Source organism: Molossus molossus, unplaced genomic scaffold, assembly GCF_014108415.1.
Source record: "Molossus molossus isolate mMolMol1 unplaced genomic scaffold, mMolMol1.p scaffold_m16_p_11, whole genome shotgun sequence".
Lineage (NCBI taxonomy): Eukaryota > Metazoa > Chordata > Mammalia > Chiroptera > Molossidae > Molossus > Molossus molossus.
The window spans coordinates 51,336,775-51,364,502 of NW_023425346.1; the positions used below are offsets into that span (position 1 = coordinate 51,336,775).

Below are 27,728 nucleotides of genomic sequence, written 5' to 3' on the forward strand. Positions count from 1 at the left end.
TGTGGGAACTTAACATGTGGTCTTCCGTGACTAGCTTGAAGAATAATCCATGTTGTAATACGTATCAGTAATTCATTCCTTTTTTAGTTTTTAATCCTCACCTGAGGATATTTTTTTATTTATCATCAGATAGAGTGGGAGGGAGGGGAAAAGAGAAACACTGACATGAGAGAGACACATTGACTGGTTGCTTCCTGCATGACCTGACCAGGACCGGGGACAAACTGCAACTGAGGTACACACCCTTGACTGGAATCGAACCCGCAACTCATTGGTCCATGGACCGATGCTCTAACTGCTGAGCCAAACCAGCCAGGGCAGTAATTCATTCCTTTTTATGTATATTCCATTATATGGATAATATCACATTTTGTTTCCATTGTTCAGTTGATGGAGATTTGGGTTGTTTCTGCCTTTTGGCTATTATGAATAGTATGATGAACATGTGTGTACAAGTTTTTGTGTGTACATATATTTTCATTTCTCTTGGGTATATACTTTGGAACAGAGTTGCTGGATCAATGGTAAGTCCATGTTTAACTTTTTGAGGAACTGCCTGATGTTTCCAAAGAAACTGTACCATTTTATGTTTCCCACCAGCAATGAATAAGGGTTTAATTTCTCTACATTCTCACTAACACTTATTATCTGTCTTTCTTTGGTCACTGTTTACAGCAAAATCATACTTTCTGGAATAGGCTGGCTGGGCAATTTAGTAATTCTTATCTATTGTTTTGTGTACTCCTGCTTTCCTTTCTATCCTTTCACTGTGCATCCTTTCAGACACTGCTCTCCCAATCCTTTTCTCTAGTTGAAATGACCTATGGCTTCTTTGTTCTCCCATTTCATATATTATTTATGACATTATTCTTACATAGTTTCATTGTATTTGATTACCACACTTGAACCCTTTCTGAGAACAGAGACCATGTACGTCTTAATTCATTTTGTTAATCCCATGTAGCAAAATGTCTGACATGTATTAGATACCTAGTAAATGTTTGTTGGATGAATAAATGCACATTCATTAAAATAATCTGTGGATTTAATCTTGATGTTTCATTTCTTTTTTATAGGTATGCAGTAGATGATGTTCCCTTCTCAATCCCCGCAGCTTCTGAAATTGCTGACCTTAGTAACATCATTAATAAATTGCTGGAGGCCAAAAATGGTGAGTATATATATTCTGAAAAGTTAGGAGAGGGCACAGTACCACTAACTACAATAAATCTGATCACATTTTAATTGTATTTCCTTTCTCTGTCCTTATTTTATAATACTGCATGAATTTTATAAAGGTAAAATTTATAAATTATAAGGATTTCTCTACTACATGATACTTTGAAAATGCTCTGAAACAAAAATTTTCAGGGCTGCCATCATCAACCCAATACCCCATGGCTCGGTGATGTGTAGCCCTTCCTTTGGATATCCCTATCCCTTTTCTTTAAATAAAACTATTTTTTTTTTATAGAAAAAAAATTTCAGTTTAATCTGTTTTTAAGGCTATGGAGATAAGGTGTTTTAGATTTAAGAATAAATATTTTAGTATAATGTGATGTAGAGATAATCAAGACATTGTGATTGTCCTGAAGAGGGCTGAGTTGGGTGAGCAGAAAACAAACATGTAGGTGCTTGGGCCCCACTAGCTATTCTTCTACAAAACAAGTGGCAATATCAATATATGAGTATTTATTTTGTTTAATAACAAATGCTAGTATTCTTACTGGTATTTTAAAAAAGTATTTAGGATTCAAAAAATGAACAGATAAAACACTTACAAACATGTAAGTATCAAGTAAAACATTTATAAAGATACAAATACTAGACATATGGTATGGCCCAGCCGGTGTGGCTTAGTGGTTGAGCCTCGACCCATGTTTCAAGAGGTTCAGTTCCCGGTCAAGGCACATGCCCAGGTTGTGGGCCAAATCCCCAGTGGGGGCATACAGGAGACGGCCAGTCAGTGTTCTCTCCCTTCCTCTCTCTCTGAAAATTAATAAAGAAAAATAACAATTTAAAAAGAAAAACATATGCTATATATGAATATAAGTTTTTAGCCCATAAAATTAATATAAATGATATGTGCAACAATACTGATTAAACAAGATTGGCCATAAATTAATAATTGGAGTTTCATGATAGGTATATGAAGGTTTATTATAAAATTTATTCTCCATTTAAAACATTTTTTTTTTTATCCTCAGCAGAGGACATTTTTCCATATTTTGTTCAGAAAGAGTGGGAGGGAGGGAGAGGAAGAGAGAGAGAGAGAAACATCAACATGAAAGGGACACATTGAGTGGCTACCACCCGCACGACCAACCAGGGCCGGGGACAAACTGCAACCGAGGTACAAGCCCTTAGCAGGAACCGAACCCGGGTCTCTCTGGACCACAAGCCGACACTCTAACCGCTGAGCCAAACCGGCCAGGACCATTTAAAACATTATTTTAAAATATTTTTAAATTATTTTTTAGAGAGAGAGAAACATCGATGTGAAACAAATACATCAATCAGCTGCCTCCCACATGCCCCCACTGGGGATTTGGCCCACAACCTGGGCATGTGCCCTGACTAGGAATCAAACTGGAACCTCTAAATCCATGGGGCAATGCTCAATCCACTGATTTACACTAGTCAGGCTATTCTCCATTTTTGCATATGTTGGAAATTTTCAATAAGATGGTTTTGAAAAAGTAGAATCCTACATGAAATAGAAGATTTAAATATAAAAAATTGAAAATAACATAAAGTGTGATCTTTAAAAAATAAAGTTTGTCAATAGAGACACCATTGAGAGGCAAGCATGTTTTTTTTAAATAGTTTTTTTCTTTATTGATTTTAGAGAGGAAAGGAAAGAGAGAGAGAGAGAGAGAAATAGAAACATCAATAAGAGAGAATATCAATTGGCCACCTCCCTCATGCCCCCCACTGGGGATCAGGTCCACAATGTGGGCACGTGCCCTAACCGGGAATCTAACTGGTGACCTTTTGGTGCATGGATCAACACTAACTGCTGAGCCACACCGGCCAGGAGAGGCAAGCATGTTTTTAAGCAGATGTTTCTGATGCTTCAAAGTTCTTTTGATTTTACCCTAGTTGGAGGAATGGGGAGGTGAGAATTATAAACTAATGCCTAATATTTTCCCCTTCATCTTCAAATAATCTCCTTTTTTGTTAAGTTTTAGATGATGTTTTTGGACAACTTTTCCAGGAGACAGAGTCAGCAATCTTTTCATTGCCAGCAAGCTCTAGTTCTTGATTCAGAGATATTCACATAGCATATCCTATCGGTCCTTGTCTTTACTTTCATCATGGATGTCTAGAGATTCTGATGCATACTTTTCTAAATTTCAAAAATGTCAAAGATTCTACCAATGTAAAAAGTCTTTGAACTAGAATAAGAATTCTTGAAATAGAAGCTTTGCAATACCATTACATGGTTGATTGTTATCCAAATATTTGTATATTTTCTAAATTTGTGGATGAACATTGGTTTGTCTTTTTGTATAAATCAAATAACTGAGTCATGCTCTTGAGTTGAAGATGCAAATTATTCGGATTTCAGATTTTTTAAAAGTAACAATCCAGATAGTCAATAAAGCAATTCTTATTTCAGAAGGACTATCTCTAATAAATGCAGAAAGAATAAAGATATTTTAGCATATTGTAACTCCAAATTAAAGAATGAATTTAGGTAGTGATTATCAGTAGCTGCTAAAACCATTAATTAGGTGAAAGGCTGATAGAGAACATAATGGGTGGGATCTATTGACATCATCTGAGCCCAGAGGTGGATCTTAATATAAAAAGAGACACAAGATAACGTGCTTCTTTTTTTTTTTTTTTTTTTTTTTTATTTTATTTTTTTATCCTCACCCGAGGACATTTTTTTCCATTTTTTTGCACAGATAGAGTGGGAGGGAGAGAGAGAGAGAGAGAGAGAAACATCGATGTGAAAGGGACACATCGAGTGGCTGCCACCCGCACGGCCAACCAGGGCCGGGGACAAACTGCAACCGAGGTACATGCCCTTAGCGGGAACCGAACCCGGGTCTCTCCGGACCGCAGGCCGATGCTCTAACCGCTGAGCCAAACCGGCCAGGGCGATAACGTGCTTCTTGATGTGGTGCAATAGGAAATATATAATACTATAGTTATTCTTACCTGCTCCCCACACCAAAAGGGGCAAACCTGAAATCTAATCAAAATTGTTTAGGTCTACCTCATGTAATCAACCAAACCCAGAATGTAAGAAATATTTTTAAAAACACAAATGACCCGGTTTCTTCAACAAATAAATGAATGGCAAGGGAAATAAACTGTTAAAGATTACTATTATAAGATATATTATTATAAGATATATTATTATAACATATTAATCAAATATAATTTTTTGGACTTTGGATGCTAATTCTAAAAAGCTTACTGTAAAAATATTTATTAAATAAGGAAATATGCCCTGGCCAGTTTGGCTCAGCAGTTATAGCATTGGCCGCAGACCAGAGAGTCCCACGTTCGGTTCCCACTAAGGGCATGTACCTTGGTTGCAGTTTGTCCCTGGCCCCGGTTGGGGTCGTGTGGGTGGCAACCACTTGATGTGTCTCTCTCACATTGATTTTTTTTTCTCTCTCTCTTCCTCCCTCTCTCTCTCTTCCTTCCTCTCTGCCTCCTGCTCTATCTGAAGATAAATGCAAAAATATCCTCAGGTGAGGATAAAAATAAAAAATATAAATAAACAAGGAAATATGAACATTGACTATTTCATAGTCAAAGAAATAATTAAAAACTTTAACATGTGAGTTTTTAAGTGTTTATATTGTAGAAATTCATACTAAAGATTTACAGATGAAATGATACCATATCTGAAGTTTGTTTTAAAATAAAGCAGTGGGAGGAGCCTACTTTCTATGTTCTCTTCTAGGATTTTTATGATATCAGGTTTTATGATCAAGTCTTTAATCCATTTTGAGTTAGTTTTTATGCATAGTGCTAGATAGTGATTCAATTTCATCCTTTTGCATGTGGCTGTTCAGGTATCTCAACCCCATTTATTCCACTGTCATAAATTAATTGACCATATATATTGATATGAGGGTTTAACTCTGTACTCCCTGTTTTGTTCCATTGATCTATATGTCTGTTTTTATGCCAATTCCATGCTGTTTTATTACTGTAGCTTTGTAATACAGTTTGAAATCAGGGCACATGATGCTTTCAGCTTTGTTCTTTTGTTCTCAAGATTTGTTTGGTGGTTTGTGTTTTTGTTGTGTGTCTGTGTTTTCATACAAATTTTAGGGTTGTTCTGTTTCTGTGAAAAATGCCATTGGAATTGATAGGGATTACATTGCATTTGTAGATTACTTTAGGTAGTATGGATATTTTAACAATATTCTTCCAATCCATGAGTATGGAATAACTTTGCATTTATTTGATCATCTTCAGTTTCTTTTCAATGTCTTATAGTTTTCAGTCTTTTATCTCCTTGATTCAATTTATTTCCAGGTATTTTTTATTTTTTTATGAAGTTGTAAATTTGATTATTTTTGCCTTTCTGATAGTTCATTATTAGTGGATAGAAACACACAAAAAAAATTTTTTTTTGTCCTCAGCCTGAGGATATTTTTTCCATTGATTTGTAAAGAGAGTGGAAGGGAGAGAGAGAGAGAAAAAGAGAGAGAGAGAGAGAGAGAGTCATCAATTGGTGTGTCCCCAGTCAGGGCTGGGAATCAAATCTGCAACCTACGTGCCCTTGACTGGGAATTAAACCCACCATTCTTTGGTCTTAGAGCTGACACTCTTAACTGCTGAGCCAAACCAGCTAGGGTGAATTTGTTTATTCCAAAAGTTTTTTGGTGGGCCCTGGCCGGTTTGGCTCAGCAGTTAGAGCATCAGTCTGCGGTCCGGGGAGACTTGGGTTCAGTTCCCGCTAAGGGCACGTACCTCGGTTGCGGTTTGTCCCTAGTCCTGGTTGGATTGCGTGGGAGGCAGCCACTCGATGTGTCCCTTTCACATCAGTGTTTCTCTCTCTCTTCCTTTCTCTCCCTCCCACTCTATCTGAACAAAGAATGGGAAAATGTCCTCGGATGAGGATAAAATAAAAATGTTAAAAAGTTTTTTGGTGGAGTCTTTAGGGTTTTCTATACATAATAAGTCATCTGCAAATAGTGACAGTTTTATCTTTTTCTTTACGATTTGAATGCCTTTTATTTCTTTTTCTTGCCTAATTGCTCTGGTGAGGACTTCCAGTACTATGTTGAATGAATATGTTGATGGTGGACACCCTTAGCTTGGGCTTGTCATACATGGTCTTTGTTATGCTGAGATACATTCCCTCATTTTATGCATTTTGGTGCTATATTCTGAGGTGCACACGAATTAAAAATTTTTGTATTTTCAAAAATAATAGTAATAATAAAGCAGAGGGGGAGTGGGGGGAGGAGTTTAGATGATTGTCCATGAGGTGGTAATTGTCAAAGTGTGTGATGTGGATGGGGATTCATTATATTATTTCTAATTTTGTATATATTTAAAATTTTTCATAGAATAAAATGTGTTTTTTTAATCTAAATAATTATACCACCAAAAATAACACAACAATTTACCAATAGAATAAAGTGTTTCTGTTCTTAAAAATCAGCCCTGGCCGGTTTTGCTCAGTGGTTAGAGCATCAGCCCACAGACCAGAAAGACCTGGGTTCGGTTCCCGTTAAGGGCATGTACATCAGTTACAGTTTGTCTTCGGCCCCAGTTGGGGTTGTGTGGGTGGCAGCCAGTTGATGTCTCTCTCACATCGTTTCTCTTTCTCTCTTCCTCCCTCTCTCCCTCCCCGCTCTGTTTGAAGATAAATGCAAAAATGTCCTTGGGTGAGGATTAAAAAAAAATCACATAATATATGGGATACATGGCCGGATTATGCCATGGAGAAATTCTGGAGAAACTGAGAGGCCGCACTGGGTACATAGGTACCTGTTTTTGGGGGGTTCTCTCATATATACCTCTGCCAATACCACTTCAGGTCCTAAGAGTGATACTTTTGTGTTTTCTTTAGAGGTCCACAAACATGTGGAGTTTGATTTCCTTATCAAGGGCCAGTTTCTGCGAATGCCCTTGGTCAAACACATGGAACTCGAAAACATCTCATCGGTAAGTGCAAGTGCTTGTTTACTCTCTTTTACTTAAGTTATTATCAGATAATGTAGGTAAACTCCATTTAGAATCAGACTGAATCTGTAGTAACCAATATCCTTTTTTTTTTCTTTATTGATTTTAGAGAGAGAAAAACATCGATGAGAGAGAACATCGATTGGTTACCTCCTGTATGTCCCCCACTGGGGATTGGGCCCATAACCAGGGCATGTGCCCTGACCAGAAATCGAACCAGTGACCTCTGGTGCATGGTTCAGCACTCAACCACTGAACCACACCAGCCAGGCACCAATATCCTTTTGATTATTGTTTTTTTCCTAGAAATTTAGTTTTCTATATATGCAAGTTTGAAATGCTCTCTCCTAAGAGTGTATTATTCAAGAAATACAGATAAATGAATATGGAAAGATACCTCCATATTTGTGGAAGAACTTTCAAGAAAGGCAATAGCAAATATATGTTTAATACTCATAAAGGTGTACAAAATGATTCTGCACATATAACAACTTATTGTTTGTTTAGGTCATTGTGATTTAGAATGGTTTTTCTCACCTCTAATTTTTCAACTTAATATTGCTTTTATCATTTAAAATATAATTTTGGGAGTTTTTAGAACTGTAAAATACATGTAAAATTTATCATTTTTACCATTTTTTAAGTTTATAATTCAGTGGCATTAACAACATATCACAATATTATGCAACCATCACAGCTATCCATTTCCAGAACTTTTCATCATCCTAAACAGACGCTCTGTACCCATTTAACAGTGTGCTTTTGTGATTTTATAAAGTTTCTCATGTTCTTTTTTCCCCCACTTTTAGCATAAGTTTTCCAAGGTCATTAATATTTCTTAATGTTACTCACAGCATACTGTTACAAATAAAGTTTTTCACCTTTTGTATGGCTCCAAACTTTCTGGGTTATAAAGGGGACAAACATGAAGGAGATGTATTAAACTGGAGGTCCTTTATCTTCATAATGTACCATTTTAAGACTGCACCACCTGACTGATTTCTTGTTTCTCTATGTGATTAGGAAGAAGTCGTGGAACTAGAATATGTGGAGAAGTACACTGCACCTCAGCCAGAGCAGTGCTTATTCCATGATGACTGGATCAGTTCAATCAAAGGGGCAGAGGAATGGTATTGCCAGTTGAATGTTCTTATATCCCTTTTCTTATGCCAACTCCATTAGTCTTTTTAAGTGCACAATGGGAATATTCTTCTCTGCTTTCTCTGTTCTTTGTAAAAATAATTTATATGTCTATCAGTGACGATGCCTAAGATTTTTATATTCACTATAGTCAAGAAGAAACATGTCTATTAGTAAGTTTTCTTTTCTGTGTCAAAATATAGTGACATTTGTATTCTGAATAGGTCAAGTGTCAGGGCATTTATTTGATTTGAGTTATGTTGCTTTGAAGACCAAGGATATGGAGGGGACAAAACCCTTTTATAGTCATATTTCTCCTGGCCTATCATGAAGGTGCAGATCATGTAATTTTGGGACTAAAATGGGCAGACTGGAATCAAGTTATGGATGGCTCAGAACAAACCCCCATTAGCCTTACCTGTAAAAAAACACCTCAAGAGTGGTGTATAGTGGTAGCTTATGTTCTAAAAGTGTCTCCTTGGAGTTTTTACATCAAGTTATGCTTCTACTGGTTTTACTTTAAGTGGTTTTACTGTTTTTCTATTTAATGGTTTTCACTGGTTAAATACAAAGGACTATTAGGCTAAACAAACAACGTACTTAGCTTTCCTGACAGTTGTAGTATTTATAACAATAGGAAAAATGAAATCTAGGATTTGTCAGTTATGTTTTTATTTTTAGCAGGTCAGGAAAAGCCAAATGTAACATCTTGTGTTATATACTCTATTGTATTTTGAAATTTTAATCTTCATATTAAAGGAGAGTTTAAAGGTATAATCCTCAAGATTGACTTTGTCATTACCTTAGAAAAACAGAATTGATTTTAGGGTTTGAAAAAGCCTTTTGTATTTCATAGGATTTTTTTTCCTCCTCCCAGGATCTTGACTGGTTCTTATGATAAGACTTCTCGGATCTGGTCCTTGGAAGGAAAATCAATAATGACAATTGTGGGACATACAGATGTTGTGAAAGATGTGGCCTGGGTGAAAAAGAGTAAGGACTCTTCCTAAATTGAGAGAAATCCTGGATAGAGATGGGAAATAAGCCATTTTTGGTACTGGGGCGGAATATGGACAGGGTAGGAAATGTCTCATGCCTCAGTCATTGTGAGGTCTTTCAAAAATACAGTGTTCAAGAAGAAAAGGATTATATAAAAAATTCATACATTAGTAGAAGTGAAGCCTTACTAAAATTATATCATATAATAGATATTTGTAAGTTAAGATTGAGTGTGTTAAACTCATTTCTTTTATAGTATTTTTGAAGAAGCTTTCCTTTATACTATAAGTTAGCTTCTTTTTCAAAGCTGGACATATGAGCTTATTTTATCTTTTTTATTGTTATTATTGTTAATCCTTACCCAAAGATATTTTCCATTGATTTTTAGACAGAGTGGAAGGGAAGGAGGGAGGAAGGAAGAGGGAAACATCAATATGAGACACACATTGATTAGTTGCCTCCTGCACAACCCTGACTAGGGCTGGGGATCGAACCTGCAACCCAGTTACGTGCCCATGACCAGGAATTAAACCTGAGACTCTTCAGTCTGCGGGCCAAGGCTCTAACCATTGAGTGACACTGGCCAGGATTTTTTTTATCTTTTTAATGTTTTTCTCAATAACAAACTCAATTCTTTGGTGTCAGAACATGGTATATTTAAAATTTTTGTACTTGTTTCTTATTCTTGTGTTCTCTTTTTTTTTCAGACAACTTGTCTTGCCTACTACTGAGTGCCTCTATGGATCAGACTATTCTCTTATGGGAGTGGAATGTAGAGAAAAACAAAGTGAGAGCCTTACACTGCTGCAGAGGCCATGCTGGAAGTGTGGATTCTATAGCTGTTGATAGCACAGGAACTAAAGTAAGTAGCTGTTGTGTTATCAGTACTGTGTTTTTAGACTTTGAACTTCTTATGCAAAAATTTTTTTCTGTCACTGTGATTGGCCTACTTTCATAACAATTAGTGACTAAAGAATATGTTTTCATAAGCACAATTTTTTTTTTTTTTTTTTTGGTACATGCCCCTAGCGGGAACCAAACCCGGGACTCTCTGGTCCGCAAGGAATATGATTTCAAACCAAAAAGTAAATAGGCATACAATAAAAGCTACAGAGATTCACTTTTTCAGTCTCGGTATCTCTGGTTTAGAATTTTATATAAACTGCAGAAATTTTAAGAAATCAGGTAAATAAGCAGTTTCTTTATGTAACTTTAAATCGTAGTGGTTGACATTTTAATTCGTTCAGCTACTCACAGTGCTGTCATCAACTGAAAATGTCTAGTTGGTCATCTAATAAGCCTTAGCATACACTAAGGTTAGTGTTAATAGAGGTTGTTTTACTATTGTTGCAGATCTCTTTATCATGATAAAGTGGCAAAAGGTAGTTCAAAGGAAACAAACCTGAAGGCAACACTTGTATTGACTTATGAGGGATTACAGACTCATGTGAAAGTTCCCTAAACCACTGTGAAGTATTCTGAATTTAAGAGTGTTTCTTCAGCCTTGGCCAGTTTGGCTCAGCAGTTGGAGCGTCGGCCTACAAACCAGAGAGTCCCGGGTTCGGTTCCCACTAGGGGCACGTACCAAAAAAAAAAAAGTGTTTCTTCAGCACTTCTTTGTCAGTTAGTGTAACAGAGGACATTAGATGCATTCAAAGTTAAATATTTATGATTATTCATATTTGAGCCATCAAGAAGGTTTACATGTTGTCAAGTCCAAACTTAAGTGAATTAATCGTAACACTGTCTTCTGGCTACGTAAGAGACAGTAACTCATCTTGAATTTTTTTTCAGCTTAAAGATCATGATATCCAAGGAAAGGTTGAACAGCCACATCAGCAGCAGGGTGCATTTGGGTTTCAGGAACCAAGGATGGAGGCTTGAATGTGGCCAACATACCCCTCCCTCTCATCTACATAGTTGATGTTATTCTGTCTTAACCTCAGCTGACTTTTTCCATGTGGCAATATAACCTGGCCTCCATTATTCCCAGGATTTACATTCTGAACCATCTGTCCCTGGAAAAAGACTTAACTCACTCTCTGGAATATAAGGTTTTTTTTAAAGGGTCCTGAAAGAGAAAGAGATCTATTGGCGTAGTGGAGGTCAGTTGTCCACCCTGTTCTAAGCAACCATGGCTAGGGCACTGGGCCATATAAGAAGGGCAGCTCCTTCAGTTGCCATGAGATCGAAGGTACAGCTTTCAGGAGACTAGGAAGACAGGCAGATTATACCATAGTAGTAAGGATTTCAGAGCAAAGTAAAGGTTTTAAATTAAAAAATATATATATATATATATCTTTTTTTCCCCTCATATATATCTGTTTAGTTTTGCAGTGGCTCCTGGGATAAGATGCTAAAGATCTGGTCTACAGGTAAATCATATATTTCTTTTACTTTGACTTATTAATAATATTACAAGAATTTCAGTGAGTTCTTTTTAAACCACATTTTACTATAAAAATGAACCAGGGCTTTGTGGCATACAAAACATCATAATATAGAGAAAAATTAGTATATTTCTTTGTATTTCAAAAGGTTTTTCTACCCCGCCACCCCCTTATTTATTGGACAATGTCACTGAATTGCTACAAGTGTAAACAACATGTTTGGTGCAATGGGACATAACTATCTGAATTCTCTTATTCAGGAATCTGGAAAAAAAAAATATTTTTTTGCATTTATCTTCAAACAGAGCGGGAGGGAGAGAGAGGGTAAGACAGAGAGAGAAACATTGATGAGAGACAGACACATCGACTGGTCGCCACCCACAAGACCCCAACCGGGGCCAGGGACAAACTGCAACCAAGGCACATGCTCCTAGCGGGAACCGAACCTGGGACTCTCCGGTCAGCAGGCCGACGCTTTAACCACTGAGCCAAACTGGTCAGGGCACAAAAATATCTTTTGTGTAATTTTTTTTTTTTTTTTATCCTCACCCAAGGACATTTTTTGTTCAGATAGAGTGGGAGGGAGAGAGAGAGAAACATTGATGTGAAAGGGACACATCGAGTGGCTGCCACCCGCACAACCCAACCAGAGCTCAGGACAAACTGCAACTGAGGTACATGCCCTTAGTGGGAACCGAACACAGGTCTCTCTGGACCGCAGGCCAACGCTCTAACCGCGGAGCCAAACTGGCCAGGGCTCTTTTGTGTAATTTTGATACACTTTACTATTAGAAAAATTTTCTTTAAAATTAAGCTGGTTTACTTAAAAAACAAACAAACTTTTATTATTATTATTTAATTCTCAGTCGATATTTTTTCCATTTATCTTGAGACAGAGTGGAAGGGAAGGAGAGGGGGGGAGAAAGAGAGAGAGAAACATCAATGTGAGAGAGAGACATCGATTGGTCGCCTCCCACACGACCTGCTGAGCCAAACCGGCCAGGGCAACAAACAAACTTTTAATACAGTTTTACCAAACTTCTTACTTTGAAAACAGATTAGAAGGAACAATTAGAGGAGGAGTAGGGAGGACTCTCAAAAGAAAGGTGCCTTGATATTAGAAAGGTGAAAAACTCACAGATACTTAAATTTTAAAAATAGTAGTCTAGAACTATTTACTACACAGGTAAACAGATCAGAATACCTGTTATTCCTGAGGTAATTGATGTGTTACAGTGTAATAGGCTAAATTCACAGAATTGGGGGGATCAGGAAAAGTTTAAAGGGTTTTAAGTAATTATGTGTAAGATGGCAGTAAATATATAATCCATTTTATAATCCATTTTAGTTGATACAAAACATTAAAATACATGGTTTTCCAGGCCAAATGATGTATGACAAAAGTTTTGTTTTTGTTTTGAAATTTTTTCTTTTTTTATCCTCACCCGAGGACACTTTTCCATTTTTTGTTCAGATAGAATGGGAGGGAGAGAGAGAGAGAAACATCGATGCACAACCCAACCAGGGCTGGGGACAAACTGCAACCGAGATATGTGCCCTTAGTGGGAACCGAACCCAGGTCTCTCTGGACCACAGGCTGACGCTCTAACCGCTGAGCCAAACCAGCCAGGGCTGTTTTGAGATTTTTTTATTTAGCAATGGCCAGTTTTGCTCATTGGTTAGAGCATAAGCCCGCAGACCAATGAGTCGTGGGTTCAATTTCAATTAAGGGCGCATACCTCAGTTGCAGTCATCCCCAGCCCTGGTCAGTTCATGTGGGAGGCAACCAGTTGATGTATCCTTTTCACATCAGTGTTTCTCTCTCTCTCTCCCTTCCTCCCACTCTATCTGAAGATAAATGGAAAAATATCCTCGGGTGAGGATTAAAAAACAAAAAAGATTTATTTATTCTTAGAGAGGAAGGGGGGGGGAGAGAGAGAGAAACATCAATCAGCTGCTTCCCACAGGCCCTCCCCACCCCATTAGGCATCGAGCCTAAAACCTGGGCATGTACCCTGACTGGGAATCAAACCCACATCCTTTCAGTGCACGGGATAATGCCCAACCAACTGAGCCACACCAGCCAGGGTCAAAGTTCTTTAAAAAATTATTTTTTCTTGCCCTGGCCAGTTTGGCTCAGCGGTTAGAGCGTCGGCCTGTGGTCTGGAGAGACCCGGGTTCGGTTCACGCTAAGGGCACGTACTTCGGTTGCAGTTTGTCCCCGGCCCTGGTTGGTCGTGAGGGTGGCAGCCACTCGATGTGTCCCTTCACGTCGATGTTTCTGTCTGTCTCTCCCTTCCTCTCCCTCCCTCCCACTCTATACAAAAAATGGAAAAATATCCTCGGGTGAGGATTAAAAAAAAAAAAAAAAAAATTATTTTTTCTTTATTGATTTTACAGAGAGAGGAAATGAGAGGGAGAAACATCAATGAGAGAGAACATCGATTGGCCGCCCCCTGCTTGCCCCCCACTGGGGATTGGGCCTATCACCTGGGCATGTGTCCTGACCAGGAATCGAACCGGCGACCTCTTGGTGCCTGGATCGACACTCAACCACTGAGCCACACCGGCCAGACCAAAATTTTTCTTTTACCAAGGAAAAATAACTATCTTTGAAACACTTAAATTCATTGTTACAAAAGTAAAAGAAGAAGAATAAATATGGCGGGAATGTATGTCCTTTTAACATGTGTTTATCTTGTGGCATTCCCTTCATAATGTAAATGCAATCTGGTCAACTAATAGTTAGCAGTTTTTCATAGATATGGTAAAGTAATGCATATTCATAATGATCATAAAGATATAGCAAGATATCAAACTGGTTAGGTTGTAGGATTTCAATGTACTTTCCTTTTTACTTTCTCCTTTTGAAATATTGGTAACCCAGGTATTGTTTTTATGTATAATTTTCTACTAACCAAAATAACTATTCCTTGTCCAACTGAGATAGTGTGAAGAAGGTATATACCCAGAAATGTAAGAATTCTTTGAGACTATTTGCAATTAATGTTAACCATAATTTAAAAAAATATCAAATTGAATTCTCTATGATACAGTCCCTACAGATGAAGAAGATGAAATGGAGGAATCCACCAATCGACCAAGAAAGAAACAGAAAACAGAGCAATTGGGACTAACAAGGGTGAGTATTTGTGAGAACTGATATAGTTGGCTTAGGTGTATATTGACAAATATAAGGTCATTTAATATAATCCTTCCTATTTAAATTTCCTTTTGTTTCACCTTGCTTCTTGAACCATAATTAAATTTCCTTTCAGTAGATTTCTAAATTTTCTTTAGAAATAGTCCTTTACTATGCTACATTTATCTAGACATTGGATGTAGTAGTATTGAGTCAGGCTCATAGATTGGTAGGTTAATTATTTAGCTATTATATTTGATCTCATGGTACATTTTGAAACATGATCTTTCATTTGGTAAAGCTTAAACTAAAATTAGGTGAAGCATCTCATTACCTAACTCTTTAATAATAAGTGTTTCATACACTGAGGATGTCATTTTCACTAGGGATGCTTGTTGTGTCACCTAAATCAGTAGAAACCAAGAGTTTAATTGGAGTTTTGATTTCATCACTTAGCTACTAAATCCAATTAAATCAAACTCAGAAATTTCATCCAAATCTTGTTCTGTTAAGTTAGAAAGATTTTTGTCATAACATGATCTGACCTGTATTAATTAATACACTTAATGAATGAAAAGGACAGTACTGAGTCAGGTTTAGAAAAACATTTTTCATTTCTAACAGCTGTAATGAATGTGCAGTAAGTGAAGCACACATTTGCACATTTTTTCTTAGGGTCACCAATAAGATTTATAAAAACTATTGAAAATGAGGAAGAAAGTATGATCATAAATGATTCATCAAACTCACATAAAATGCAATGAACAGGAGCACTTACTGGTTCCAACTGAAAGCAGTGATTTATAATTGAATACATTTAAACATGGGCTGCTTGCCCGGCCAGTATGGCTCAGTGGTTGAGCATCGACCCATGCACCAAGAGGTTGCTTGATTCCGGGCAAGGGCACATGCCCAGGTTGTGAGCCCAATCCCCAGTGGGGGTCATGCAGGAGGTGGCCAATCAGTGTTCTTTCTTATCGATGTTTCATTCCCTTCCCCTCTCCTCAAATCAATAAACTAAAAGTAAAAAAATAGTAATTTGTTAAAAAAAATAAATAGGCACAGGCTGCTGAAATGCAAGAGGAATGATCTGGCAGCAATTCAACTTCCTTATCACTTAGTTTAGGAGGACAAATTAGAAACTGTAAATGCCTTGCCATTTTGAATATTGTGCCAGTTGTAACTTATTGATGCATATCCTTGATATTGCAAACTCTAAAGAATATATCTGAGAAGAGAATTTCTAGAATTGTAAAAATTCTTTACATGGGAGGTAGCTTTTCTGAAACTTTTTTTCTCAATCCTTTTTATTTATTTTTATTTTATTTATTAATTTATTTTTGTTACAGATGTTTCTTCTTATTCCTCTGATTGACACCCTCCTCCCCATCCCCAGCTTTGTTATCTACGTCCATCAGTTATGCATACATGCATATAAGTTCTGTAGTTTATCCCTTCCCTCTCCCTCTCCTCCTCTTCTGAGGATTATCAGTCTGTACCCTACTTCTACGACTCTGGGTCTGTTTTGTTCATCACTTTGTTTAGTTCATTGTATTCCAGAAATAAGTGAGATCATGTGATATTTGTCTTTCTGTGCTTGGCTTGTTTCGCTTAGGATAATACTTTCCAGGTCCCTCCTTGTCGACTCAAAGGATAAGAGATCTGCCCTGGCTGGTTTGGCTCAGCAGTTAGAGCGTCAGCCCACAGTCCAGAGAGACCCTGGTTTGATTCCCGCTAAGGGCATGTACCTCAGTTGCAGTTTGTCCCCGGCCCCAGTTGGGGTCATGCGGGAGGCAGCCACTCTATGTATCCCTTTCACGTCGATGTTTCTCTCCCTCCCTCCCACTCTATCTGAACAAAAATGGAAAATGTCCTCAGGTAAGGATTTAAAAAAAAAAAAAGATAAGCTGCATAGTACTCCACTGTGTGTATATATGTGTACCACAGCTTTTTTTATCTACTCGTCTACTGACGGGCACTTGGGCTGTTTCCAGATCTTAGCTATTGTAAATAGTGCTGCTATGAACATAGGGGTACATATATTCTTTCTGATTGGTGTTTCAGGTTTCTTAGGTTATATTCCTAGAAGTGGGATCACTGGGTCAAATGGCATTTCAGTTTTTAATTTTTTGAGGTAACACCATAGTGTTTTCCATAGTGGCTGCACTAGTCTGCACTAGTACTAGGGTCCCCTTTTCTCCACACCCTGGCCAGCACTTAATTGTTTAATGATTTGTTGATGGCGGCCATTCTGACAGGTGTGAAGTGATACCTCATTGTTGTTTTAATTTGCATCTCTGATAATTCGTGAATGTTGAGCATTTTTTCATATCTCTCTTGGCCATTTGTATGTCCTATTTGGAGAGGTGTCTCTTTAGGTCCTCTGCCTATTTTTAATTGGGTTCTTTGTCTTTCTTTTGGTGAGTTGTATGAGTACTCTATATATTTTGGAAATTAATCCCTTATCTGATGTATCATTAGCAGTTATGCCATCCCATATAGTGGGTTCCCTTTCCATTTTGATGATTGTTTCTTTTGCTGTGCAGAAGCTTTTTAGTTTGATGTAGTTTCATGTGTTTTTTCCTTTGTTGCCTTAGATGGTGTATCAGTGAAAATTCTGCTGTGTATGATGTCTGAAATTTTGTTGTCTACATTTTCTTCTAGGATTTTTATGGAATCACGAGTCACATTTAAGTCTTTTATCCATTTTGAGTTAATTCTGTGTGTGGTGTAAGTTGGTGGTCTGGCTTCATTTTTTTCTTTTTTTATTCTCGAGGACATTTTTCCATTTTTTGTTCAGATAGATTGGGAAGGAGGGAAAGAGGAATATCTACGTGAAAGAGACACATCGAGTGGCTGCCTCTCGCATGATCCAACCAGGGCTGGGGACAAACTGTGACCGAGATATGTGCGTGCCCTTAGCGGGAATCTTTATTGTTGTATGTATTACAGATGTTCCTCACTTTTCCCCCATTGACCCCCTCCTCCCCTATCCCGCCCCTCTCCCACCTTTTCCCATACTATTGTCTGTGTCCATTGGTTATGCATATAAGTGCTTTGGTTTATTGCTTTCCACCCCCAACCCCTTTCCCTTTGAGGTTTGTCATTCTAGCAATAAATTTGTAGTTCTTAATCTTTTCACCTTTTTCACCCATTCTCCCAAACCCCCTCCCATCTGGCAACCAACAAAATGTTCTCTGTATCTATGAGAATGTTTCTGTTCTGCCTGTTCATTTTGTTTGTCGATTCCATTGTCGATAGATATGTATTCATTGCCATTTTGTTTGTTCATATATTTTATCTTTTTCTTCAAAAAGACCCTTCATCATTTCATATAATAACGGATTGGTGGTGATAAACTCCTTTAACTCTTTCTTGTCTGGGAAAGTCTTTATATGGCCATCCGTTCTAAATGACAGCTTTGTAGGATAGAGTAATCTTGGTTGTAGGTTCTTGCTTTTCATCACTCTGAATATTTCTTGCCACTCCCTTCTGGCCTGCAAAGTTTCTTTTGAGAAATCAGCTGACAGCCTTATGGGAACTCTCTTGTAGGTAACTAGCTGCGTTTCTCTTGCTGCTTTTAAGAGTCTCTCTTTGTCTTGAACCTTTTGCATTTTGATGATGATGTGTCTTGGTGTGGACCTCTTGGGGTTCATCTTGTTTGGGACTCTCTGTGCTTCCTGGACTTGTATGTCTGTTTCCTTCACCAAGTTAGGGAAGTTTTCTGCCATTATTGTTTCAAACAGGTTTTCAATTTCTTGTTCTTGCTCTTCTCCTTCTGGCACGCCCAAGATGTGAATGTTGGCACGCTTGAAGTTGTCCCAGAGGCTCCTTACACTATCCTCATTTATTTGGATTCCTTTTTCTTTTTGCTGTTCTTTTTTTTTTTTTTTTTTTTCCATTTTTTGTTCAGGTAGAGTGGGAGGGAGAGAGAGGAAGAGAGAGAGAGAGAAACATCGACGTGAAGGGACACATCGAGTGGTTGCCACCCGCACAACCGACCTGGGCCGGGGACAAACTGCAACCGAGGTACGTGCCCCTAGCGGGAACCGAACCCGGGTCTCTCAGGACCGCAGGCCGACGCTCTAACCACTGAGCCAAACCGGCCAGGGCTTTGCTGTTCTGATTGTGTGTTTTTTGCCTCCTTATATTTCAAATCAGTGGTTTTCTTTACGTACTCTACTATTGATTCTGTGTAAATTATTCTTTATTTCAGTTAAAGCCTCCTTCATTTCTTACTGCCTCCATCATTTCTGACTGGTCCTTTTTTATGCTCTTGAGGCCTGCACTAAGTTCACTGAGGTTCTCACTAAGTTCATTGAGCATCCTTATAAGCAGTATTTTGAACTCAGCATCTGTTAGGTTGCTTATCTCCATTTCGCTTAGTTCTTTTCTTGGGGTTTTGTTCTGTTCTTTCATTTGGGACCTGTTTCTTTGTCTCCTCATTTTGGCTGCCTCTCTGTGTTTGTTTCTGTGTATTACTTAACCAGCGGTATGGGGCTAGCTGAGACCAGATGCTGCTTGTTTGAAAGAATTTAGGAAAACCTGAAGCAGGATCCAAGACAGGCCAATCCTATGGTGAAGCAACTGGCAACAGCTTGGGTGGGCCTGAAAGTTGGGTGGGTTGGGGCCTCACCCAACTCAGGGAATCACCAGGGCGGAGCTACCAGTGTGAGCCAGGTTGCTGGTGTCTCAGATATGGCGACTGTCTGCTGCCCCAGGGAAGGGCTCACCAAAGGAACAAAGGCCTCTGGTTTGTCGGGGAGAAAGCCCCCTCTCCAGCCCTCGCTCCAATGCCAAACAGCTCAGTTCTTCCCTGTGAGTCTGATAAGTCCTTTGACCAGTGTATGAGAGTCAGAATTATTCCACATCCTTACCAGCACTGGTCAGTGTGTGTGTGTGTGTGTGTGTGTGTGTGTGTGTGTGTGTTGGTACGTGCCCCTAGCGGGAACTGAACCCGGGACTCTTTAGTCCGCAGGCTGTCGCTCCAACCGCTGAGCCAAACTGGCCAGGGCTGGTCAGTTTTTTAATACCATAACTGATTTTATTTTACTACATGTTTATATTTACTTACTGTTAAAAAGTATATCATTTTGTTCATTCCTGGTGGTATGTGGTGGAATTTAAGTCTCAGCTTTTTGATATCTAATTGTGAAGTGCCGCTCTGGCCAGTTTGGCTCAGCGGTTGGAGCGTTGGCCTGCGGACCAGAGAGTCCCAGGTTTGATTCTGCTAGGGGCACGTACCAAAAAATAATAATAATTATTGTGAAGTGCCTGTTTATGTTTTTAGCCCATGTTTTTAAAAAAGTGTTGCCCATCTTCTTGATTTGTAAGCGTTCTTTATGTATTCTGACTTCAAAGTCTTTGTCGGATATAAGTACGCTCTCCAACTCAGTGCCTTGCTGATAACATTTATTTATTTTAATAGAGTGGGAGGGAGAGAGAGAAAGAAACATCAACGTGAGAGGGACACATCGACTGGTTGCCCCCCGCACAACCCCAACCAGGGCTGAGGACAAACCGCAACCGAGGTACATGACCTTGGCCGGAATCGAACCTGCAACTCTTTGGTCTGAGGGCCGACGCTCCACCACTGAGCCAAACCAGCCAGGGCCTTGCTGATAACTTTTATTTTTAGGTTATAAGCTTGTATCCATTGTTCATTTTACTTGAGAAATAATATATTCACTTTCTCATAGGTTATGCTGGAAACCTTTGAAGTGCTATTTGAAGTGAAAGTTGTGCTACAATTCGAAATAGAAAAGTTGGATTTTTAAGACCAAAATTATAAGACAGATATCAAAAATATTCTCTCCAGATTTCTTTCTAGTACCTGATTTGTATTAATAATGAGTAATGCTACCAATTAATTTGTCATTTGTTTCATAAACTAACATGCAGTAAGGTTTTCTCTCAAAATTGCTTTTTTACCCTCCAATACTATTCTACTGTTTAAAGTAACAGTGCCAAAGTTGACATTTCTATCTTTTAAAAAAATTGACATACAGGAAATTTTATTCTCTTTCGTGTAAAGCTATTGAATTTTGAAAAATGCATAAAATATGCAACTACTATATAATCAAGATACAGAACAGTTTGTCATTCCCTAAAACCCACATTGCCTGTTGGTAGTCAACCCTTCCCCTCTACTTCTATCCCCTACAACCACCGATTGTTCTCTGTTCCTATCCTTTTTATTTTTCCAGAATATATAAATGGAGTCACACAGTATGTAGACTTTTTTTTTTATCCTCACCCGAGGACATTTTTCCTTTTTTTTTTTTTTTTGTGGTACATTCCCCTAGCGGGAACCGAACCTGGGACTCTCTGGTCCACAGGTTAACACTCAACCACTGAGCCAAAGTGGCCAGGGCCATTTTTCCATTTTTTGTTCAGACAGAGTGGGAAAGAGAGAGAGGAAGAGAGAGAGAAACATCGACGTGAAAGGGACACATCAGGTGGCTGCCACACGCACAACCTAACCAGGGCCGGGGACAACTGCAACCGAGGTACGTGCCCTTAGCAAGAACCGAACCCGGGTCTCTCTGGACCGCAGGCCAATGCTCTAACTGATAAGCCAAACTGGCCAAGGCAGTATGTGGACTTTGTATATTTTTTTTTCCTCACCCGAGGACATTTTTCCACTTTTTTGTTCAGATAGAGTGGGAGGGAGAGAGAGAGAGAAACATCAACGTGAAAGGGACACATCAAGTGGCTGCCACCCGCACGACCCAACCAGGGCCAGGGACAAACTGCAACCGAGGTACGCGCCCTTAGCGGGGAACCGAACCCGGGTCTCTCAGGACCGCAGGCTGACGCTCTAACCGCTGAGCCAAAGCGGCCAGGGCTATTTTTTTTTTCTACATAGCATAATGTATTTGAGATTCATCCCCACACCAAATAGATACACCCGGGTTATTGGATATTATGGTTTATTGCTTTTAAAAGCTGAGCAGTATTCTTTTGTGTGGATATACAATAGCTGGTTTAATCACTCACCAGTTGAAGGATATTTGGGTTGTTTCCAGTTTGAGAGTCATAAATAAAACAGCAATAAAAATTTGAGCCCTGGCCGGTTTTGGCTCAGCAGTTAGAGCGTCAGCCTGCAGTCCAGAGAGACTCAGGTTCAGTTCCCACTAAGGGCGCATACCTCAGGTGTACTTTGTCCCTGGCCCTGGTTGGTTGTGTAAGAGGCAGCCACTCGATGTGTCCCTTTCACGTCGATGTTTCTCTCTCTCTCTCATCCTCTCTCTCCCTCCCACTCTATCTGAACAAAATATAGAAAAATGTCCTCGGGTGAGGATTTAAAAAAAATAAATTTGTGGGTAGGCTTTTGTATCAGACTCCTCCTTCACTTTTATTCAGGAAAATTTTAGAGCTGGAAAGAGAGACCTTAGAGATTATTTGGTCCAAGAATTAGCAAACTATAACCCAACAGTCAATTTGGCTGTGGCCTATTTTTGTACTAAGAATAACTGTTACATTTTAAAGGGGTTTTAAAAACGAAGAATATTTAACAGATGCTTATATATATGTGGCCTAGATAAGTTAAAATATTTACTCTCTGGATCTTTACCAAAAAACTTTGTTGTTCATATTACAGATGAGGTAATAATATTTAAGGAAGCTAACTATAACAAAGTTATGAAAGTAGATTGTCTCATTTCAGGATTTTTTCCCCTCTTTCACATGTCCTTTATAATTATAACACGTACTATACCTAATTTAGGGGTTTTAATATGAGAAAGACAGTAGAGATTTTAGAATAATAAACCATGGACATTATTTAATGTTTAGATGCTAAGGAAATAAATAAGATTTAGATTAATTTAACTTGGAAGAGTCACGTAGAAAATGGCAGCACCTTGACTCAAATCTAGATCTAACCCCAGAGTTTTTCTTTTAACTTCTACATATATTTGACAACTGAAAGAAGTTATTGTTAATATTCCTCAAAATGAAACATAAAACAGATGGGGAAGCATCAGAATACAGTGGAAAGACTACAAACCTGAGTGATATTTGGGTTCAAATTTAAATCTACCACTTACAAGTTGTATGACCTTGGGCAGGTTATCTTTCTCAGCTTCAGTATCTCCATCTATAAAATTAAAACAGAAATATTTGTCTTGGGGGATTATTATAAAGATGAAATAAGGCAGGATATGAAAGCCAAAGCACCTGACAAAATATCTGGTATATGGGCTTCAGAAGTTACTGTTTCATTCACTCTGAACTGAAAATGCTTTCCCTTTTGGGTGTCTTTCATTTCTAGACGCCCATAGTGACCCTGTCTGGCCACAAGGAAGCAGTTTCCTCAGTTCTGTGGTCAGATGCTGAAGAAATCTGCAGTGCATCCTGGGACCACACAATTAGAATGTGGGATGTTGAGTCTGGCAGTCTTAAGTCAACTTTGGTAAGGCTTATAAATTCAGTGGTTCTCTGATTAACTTTGAGTTTTTAAGCAATAAGCCTTTAGAGATGATTACTTTCAGCCTACCATGGTTAAATGTCCTTTCCTTTTTTTTTATTTTAGACAGGGAATAAAGTGTTTAATTGTATCTCCTATTCTCCACTTTGTAAACGTTTAGCATCTGGAAGCACAGATAGGCATATCAGACTGTGGGATCCCCGAACTAAAGGTGAGTCATGTAATAACTAGTGGAGGAAAAATGTGTGTAAATAATATCAGTTTCTCTTCTCACTAGAGATGTGTATAAAAAAATCATTTTCTATATATTTTCTTTTGAGATTTGTTCTGACTACTACTAAAATTTAATAATTGTGATCTTGTTTGCTTTGTTCAGATGGTTCTTTGGTGTCGCTGTCCCTAACCTCACATACAGGCTGGGTCACAGCAGTAAAGTGGTCTCCTACCCATGAGCAGCAGCTAATTTCAGGTTCTTTAGATAACATTGTCAAGCTGTGGGATACAAGAAGGTAAATCCTACTTACAGTCCACAAAAGAAATATATCAATTGCCTATTGTACACAGAGAAAATGAAATGATAAATATTGATACCAAAAAGAAAAACCAGGATCAAAGGCATTTTCTTCAGGTTAATACGTTGTTTTTTGCCATCTGAAAGAATGTGATAGTTTTTTACCAAAAAAAGAAGAAATCCACATATTTATAAAATATACCTTTCTGACCTTGTTATGTAAAATAGGAAAAATAAAGTTTAGAAAAATTATCCTGAAACTTAATATAAATATAACTATAGAAGAAGAAGGCTAGTGGTCTTGGAATAAATGGAACTGTGATCAAATTATAAATTATATGTTAATAAAAAGTTAAATGAAAATATATTTTTTAGAGATAACCAGATATTGAAGATGTATTTTTAAATTCATGGACTAGTACTATGATACTACTGTATGCAGAGTGCCCCCAATAAAATGCATACACAATTTATTTATGTATTTTGACAAATAGGATGGAGAGGCATTAACCAAAAACATGTTTGTTATTTACTTTAAATCTGCTTTCTAACATCCTTATACTACCTTATACATGATTTGTTAATATCTAGAAGGTATATATATTTTAATTGGATACTTTATATAGCAATTACCATATGGTTTCTGATAATAGTAATTAAGTGCTATGAAGAAAATAAAGCAGAGTAAAGGGACACTTATTTGGGGAAGGCCTCTCTTTGAAAGTAGTTATTCTAGTAATGGATTGAACAATGTGAAAGTATGAGCAATGCAAACATCATGGCAGAAGGAAAAGCAGATAAAGTGGGGAAAATCTTTGCATACTGACAAAATAGTAAGAGAGCCAGTGTTGATAAGAGTGGAGTAAGCAAGGAGAGTGGTGGTACATGAGGCAAGTAGTGGTTTTATTGAGCACGGCCTTGTAAGCCACGGTAAGGAATTTGGGTTTCATTATAAGCGTGATGAGGAAGGCTTTGGAGGTTTTTGAGCAGAGGAGCAAGAATGAAAGCAGCGAGGATAATATAATTCAAGAGACAGAAAATGATGATTTGCACTATGGGGGCAGCCTTAGAGATAAGTGGTTGGATTTTAAGTGTCTTTTGAAGATAGCTCTTTGGCAGGATTGGCTCATAACTGAATACAGAGATTAAATTTGTAGTGCCCATAAGACATTCAGCTGTCAACCAATTGATTATATATACCAAACTCGGGAGAAGTTTGGCTAATATATAAATTTGGGGATTACTAGCATTTACATGGATAAAGGTTATATAAATCCATGATTTGGGGGTAAAAGTAAAGTAGTCACGGAAGTGTGAAAATGGGTCTAATTATAAACTTTTATAAATAAGCAACATTTTTCCTGAATGTATTTGTTATAGTAAATCTCAGTCATTTGTTAATGATATAGGAGAAACAGGAGAGGTGGTCAAGTAAATACCCAGAATTTTAATACTAAGTGGTTATAGAGGCAAGGATGGTGAACTCTCAAGTTTTCAGGAAAGTATAGGTGATTATTCATGTTTCTTTTAATACTATGAAATGCATATAACATGTCAACATTTTTATCTTTTAGTTGTAAGGCTCCTCTCTATGATTTGGCTGCTCATGAAGACAAAGTTCTGAGTGTGGACTGGACAGACACAGGGGTAAGTATTATTAGATAATTGATGAAGAGAAAAATATATCATTAGAATAAATCTGGTGTTTGTATTTGCAGAATAGTTTCAGTATATCTGGTATCTATAATTCTGTATTCTAAGTTTCCATTAATATTTTTGTTTGTTTGTTAATCCTCACCAGAGGATATTTTTCCATTGGTGTTTTTTGAGAGTGTGGGAGGGAGAAGAGGGGGGAGAGAGGGAGAAACAGAAGCATGGATGTGAGACAGAGACACATTGATTGATTGCCTCCCACATGACCCTGGGGCTGGGGATCAAACCTGCAACCCAGATATGTGCCCTTGACCAGGAATCAAACCCTTGACCTTTTGGTCTCTAACTGATGAGCCAAACCAGCCAAAGCTCCATTAATATTATTCATAAAATCTCACATCACATTCAAAGAAGGAACGAATTTGTCTTTTAATATTAGTAGTAAAATGTTTTAAATTTGAAGCAATTTTGTTCTCATGAGTATTTTAATGAAATGTTTCAAGTACATAAACTTGCTACTTTAATTAGATCAAGTATTTTGTAATTAATCTAAATAAAATGTTTCAAGAATTAACAGTTTAATTTTTTTATGTATATACATAAGCTCTTATTGCCTAAGAATTCTTTTTAGATATAGGTTAGGGCTACTTGGAAAATTTGTAACATCCATTTACCCACAAACAATTAATGTGCTGTACTTAATTTTCTTTTTTCATCCTCACCCGAGGACATTTTTCCATATTTTGTTCAGATGGGGGGGGGGGGGAGAGAAACATCGATGTGAAAGGGACACATCGTGTGGTTGCCACCCGCACAACCCAACCAGGGTTGGGGATAAACTGCAACCGAGGTACGTGCCCTTAGCGGGGACGGAACCTGGGTCTCTCTGGATCTCAGGCCGACGCTCTCACTGCTGAGCAAACCCGGCCAGGGCAACTTAATTTTCTTAAATGGGTAAAACTGTATTACCCTTCAAACTTTTTTAAAATTTTTACCTGAGAATTTTTTCCATTGATTTTTAGAGAGAGTGAAAAGGAGGATAAGGAGGGGCGGAGAAAGAGAGAGAAACATTGATTGGTTGCCTCCTGCATGTGTGCCCCAACCAGGGCCGGGGATCAAACATGCATCCCAGGTATATGCCCTTGATTGGGAATCAAACCTATGACCCTTTGGTGCGAAGGCCAATGCTGTAACTACGGAACCACACCGGCTAGGGTACCTTTCAGACTTTTTATTACATGTCTTAGCAAATGCGTCATAAAAAGTACAGTAGCGCCCTGGCCAGTTTGGCTCAGCGGTTAGAGCGTCGGCCTGCGGTCCGGAGAGTCCCGGGTTCGGTTCCCGCTAAGGGCACGTACTTCGGTTGCAGTTTGTCCCCGGCCCTGGTTGGTCGTGCGGGTGGCAGCCACTCGATGTGTCCCTTCACGTCGATGTTTCTCTCTCTCTCCCTTCCTCTCTCTCCCTCCCACTCTATCTGTAAAATATCCTCGGGTGAGGATAAAAAAAAAAAAAAAAAAAGTACAGTAGCATATTACACCTTAACCAAATCAAATGATCACTTTTAAAGCTTTCATATACTGTATTATATTAGTGAAAATAGATGTAACCAGTCCATTTAACTGTTAACCCTCAATGCAAGTTAACTGCTTATCCATAATTGCTCTGCAATCAGAATCACCAGTATTTATTTACTATCATATGAAATAACTGTCTTTATTTCTGTTTGTGTGTTGTTGTTTTTCTCCTTTTATGCAGTTACTTCTGAGTGGAGGAGCAGACAATAAATTGTATTCCTACAGATATTCACCTACCACTTCCCATGTGGGGGCATGAAAGTGAATAATAAATTTGACTGCAAAGATTCTTTCTATAAATGTAATTGATAAAGAATATTCAGATTATATCAGTACAGATCACCCTTGATAATAGTTATTACTGTCTTTTTATTTTGTATTTATTATATAATAGTCTGCATTTATAAAATGTAAAATGTGGCTTGCATTCTCTACCTTATGTAAACTCTTGAAATTAAACTGAGTTTTTTATTTCTTTTTAAAGGTACTGATTTGAATTAAGATTTGCTTTTGAAATGCTATAAAAGCAGTTATTAAAAATACAGTATGTGTCCAGTTTTTTTTTAAATTTCTGATGGAGAAACTTTTAAAGTTAGCTGTTTTTAAAAAGCATCTAAAACACTAGTAAATTTTAATACAGAAACAATTAGAAATACAATTTGCTTTTGGTAAAATAAGCGATGTCTAACTGTAATAAGACTTTGTTGGTATCCAGAACATT

The 27,728-nt window shown here is 38.0% G+C and overlaps 1 protein-coding gene across 4 annotated transcripts in view; it reads left to right on the plus strand.

Moving 5' to 3' along the window:
• The window catches only part of WDR12 (WD repeat domain 12), a 30,450-nt gene extending 2,989 nt beyond the window's left edge, over positions 1 to 27,461 (plus strand). Inside the window, exons 3-14 of one of the 4 annotated variants that reach the window (XM_036253550.1) lie at positions 1,077 to 1,171; positions 7,055 to 7,149; positions 8,191 to 8,297; positions 9,185 to 9,300; positions 10,014 to 10,168; positions 11,636 to 11,681; positions 14,753 to 14,838; positions 23,114 to 23,254; positions 23,375 to 23,480; positions 23,646 to 23,778; positions 25,355 to 25,427; positions 27,189 to 27,434. In XM_036253550.1, the coding sequence (XP_036109443.1) occupies positions 1,077 to 1,171; positions 7,055 to 7,149; positions 8,191 to 8,297; positions 9,185 to 9,300; positions 10,014 to 10,168; positions 11,636 to 11,681; positions 14,753 to 14,838; positions 23,114 to 23,254; positions 23,375 to 23,480; positions 23,646 to 23,778; positions 25,355 to 25,427; positions 27,189 to 27,266 (1,231 nt within the window). In that variant the 3' untranslated portion in view covers positions 27,267 to 27,434. Of the gene's footprint in view, positions 1 to 1,076; positions 1,172 to 7,054; positions 7,150 to 8,190; positions 8,298 to 9,184; positions 9,301 to 10,013; positions 10,169 to 11,635; positions 11,682 to 14,752; positions 14,839 to 23,113; positions 23,255 to 23,374; positions 23,481 to 23,645; positions 23,779 to 25,354; positions 25,428 to 27,188 lie in introns of those variants that run through there. The other 3 variants (XM_036253551.1, XM_036253552.1, XM_036253553.1) reach the window with 3 other exon arrangements.
• Positions 27,462 to 27,728: the final 267 nt, after the last annotated feature.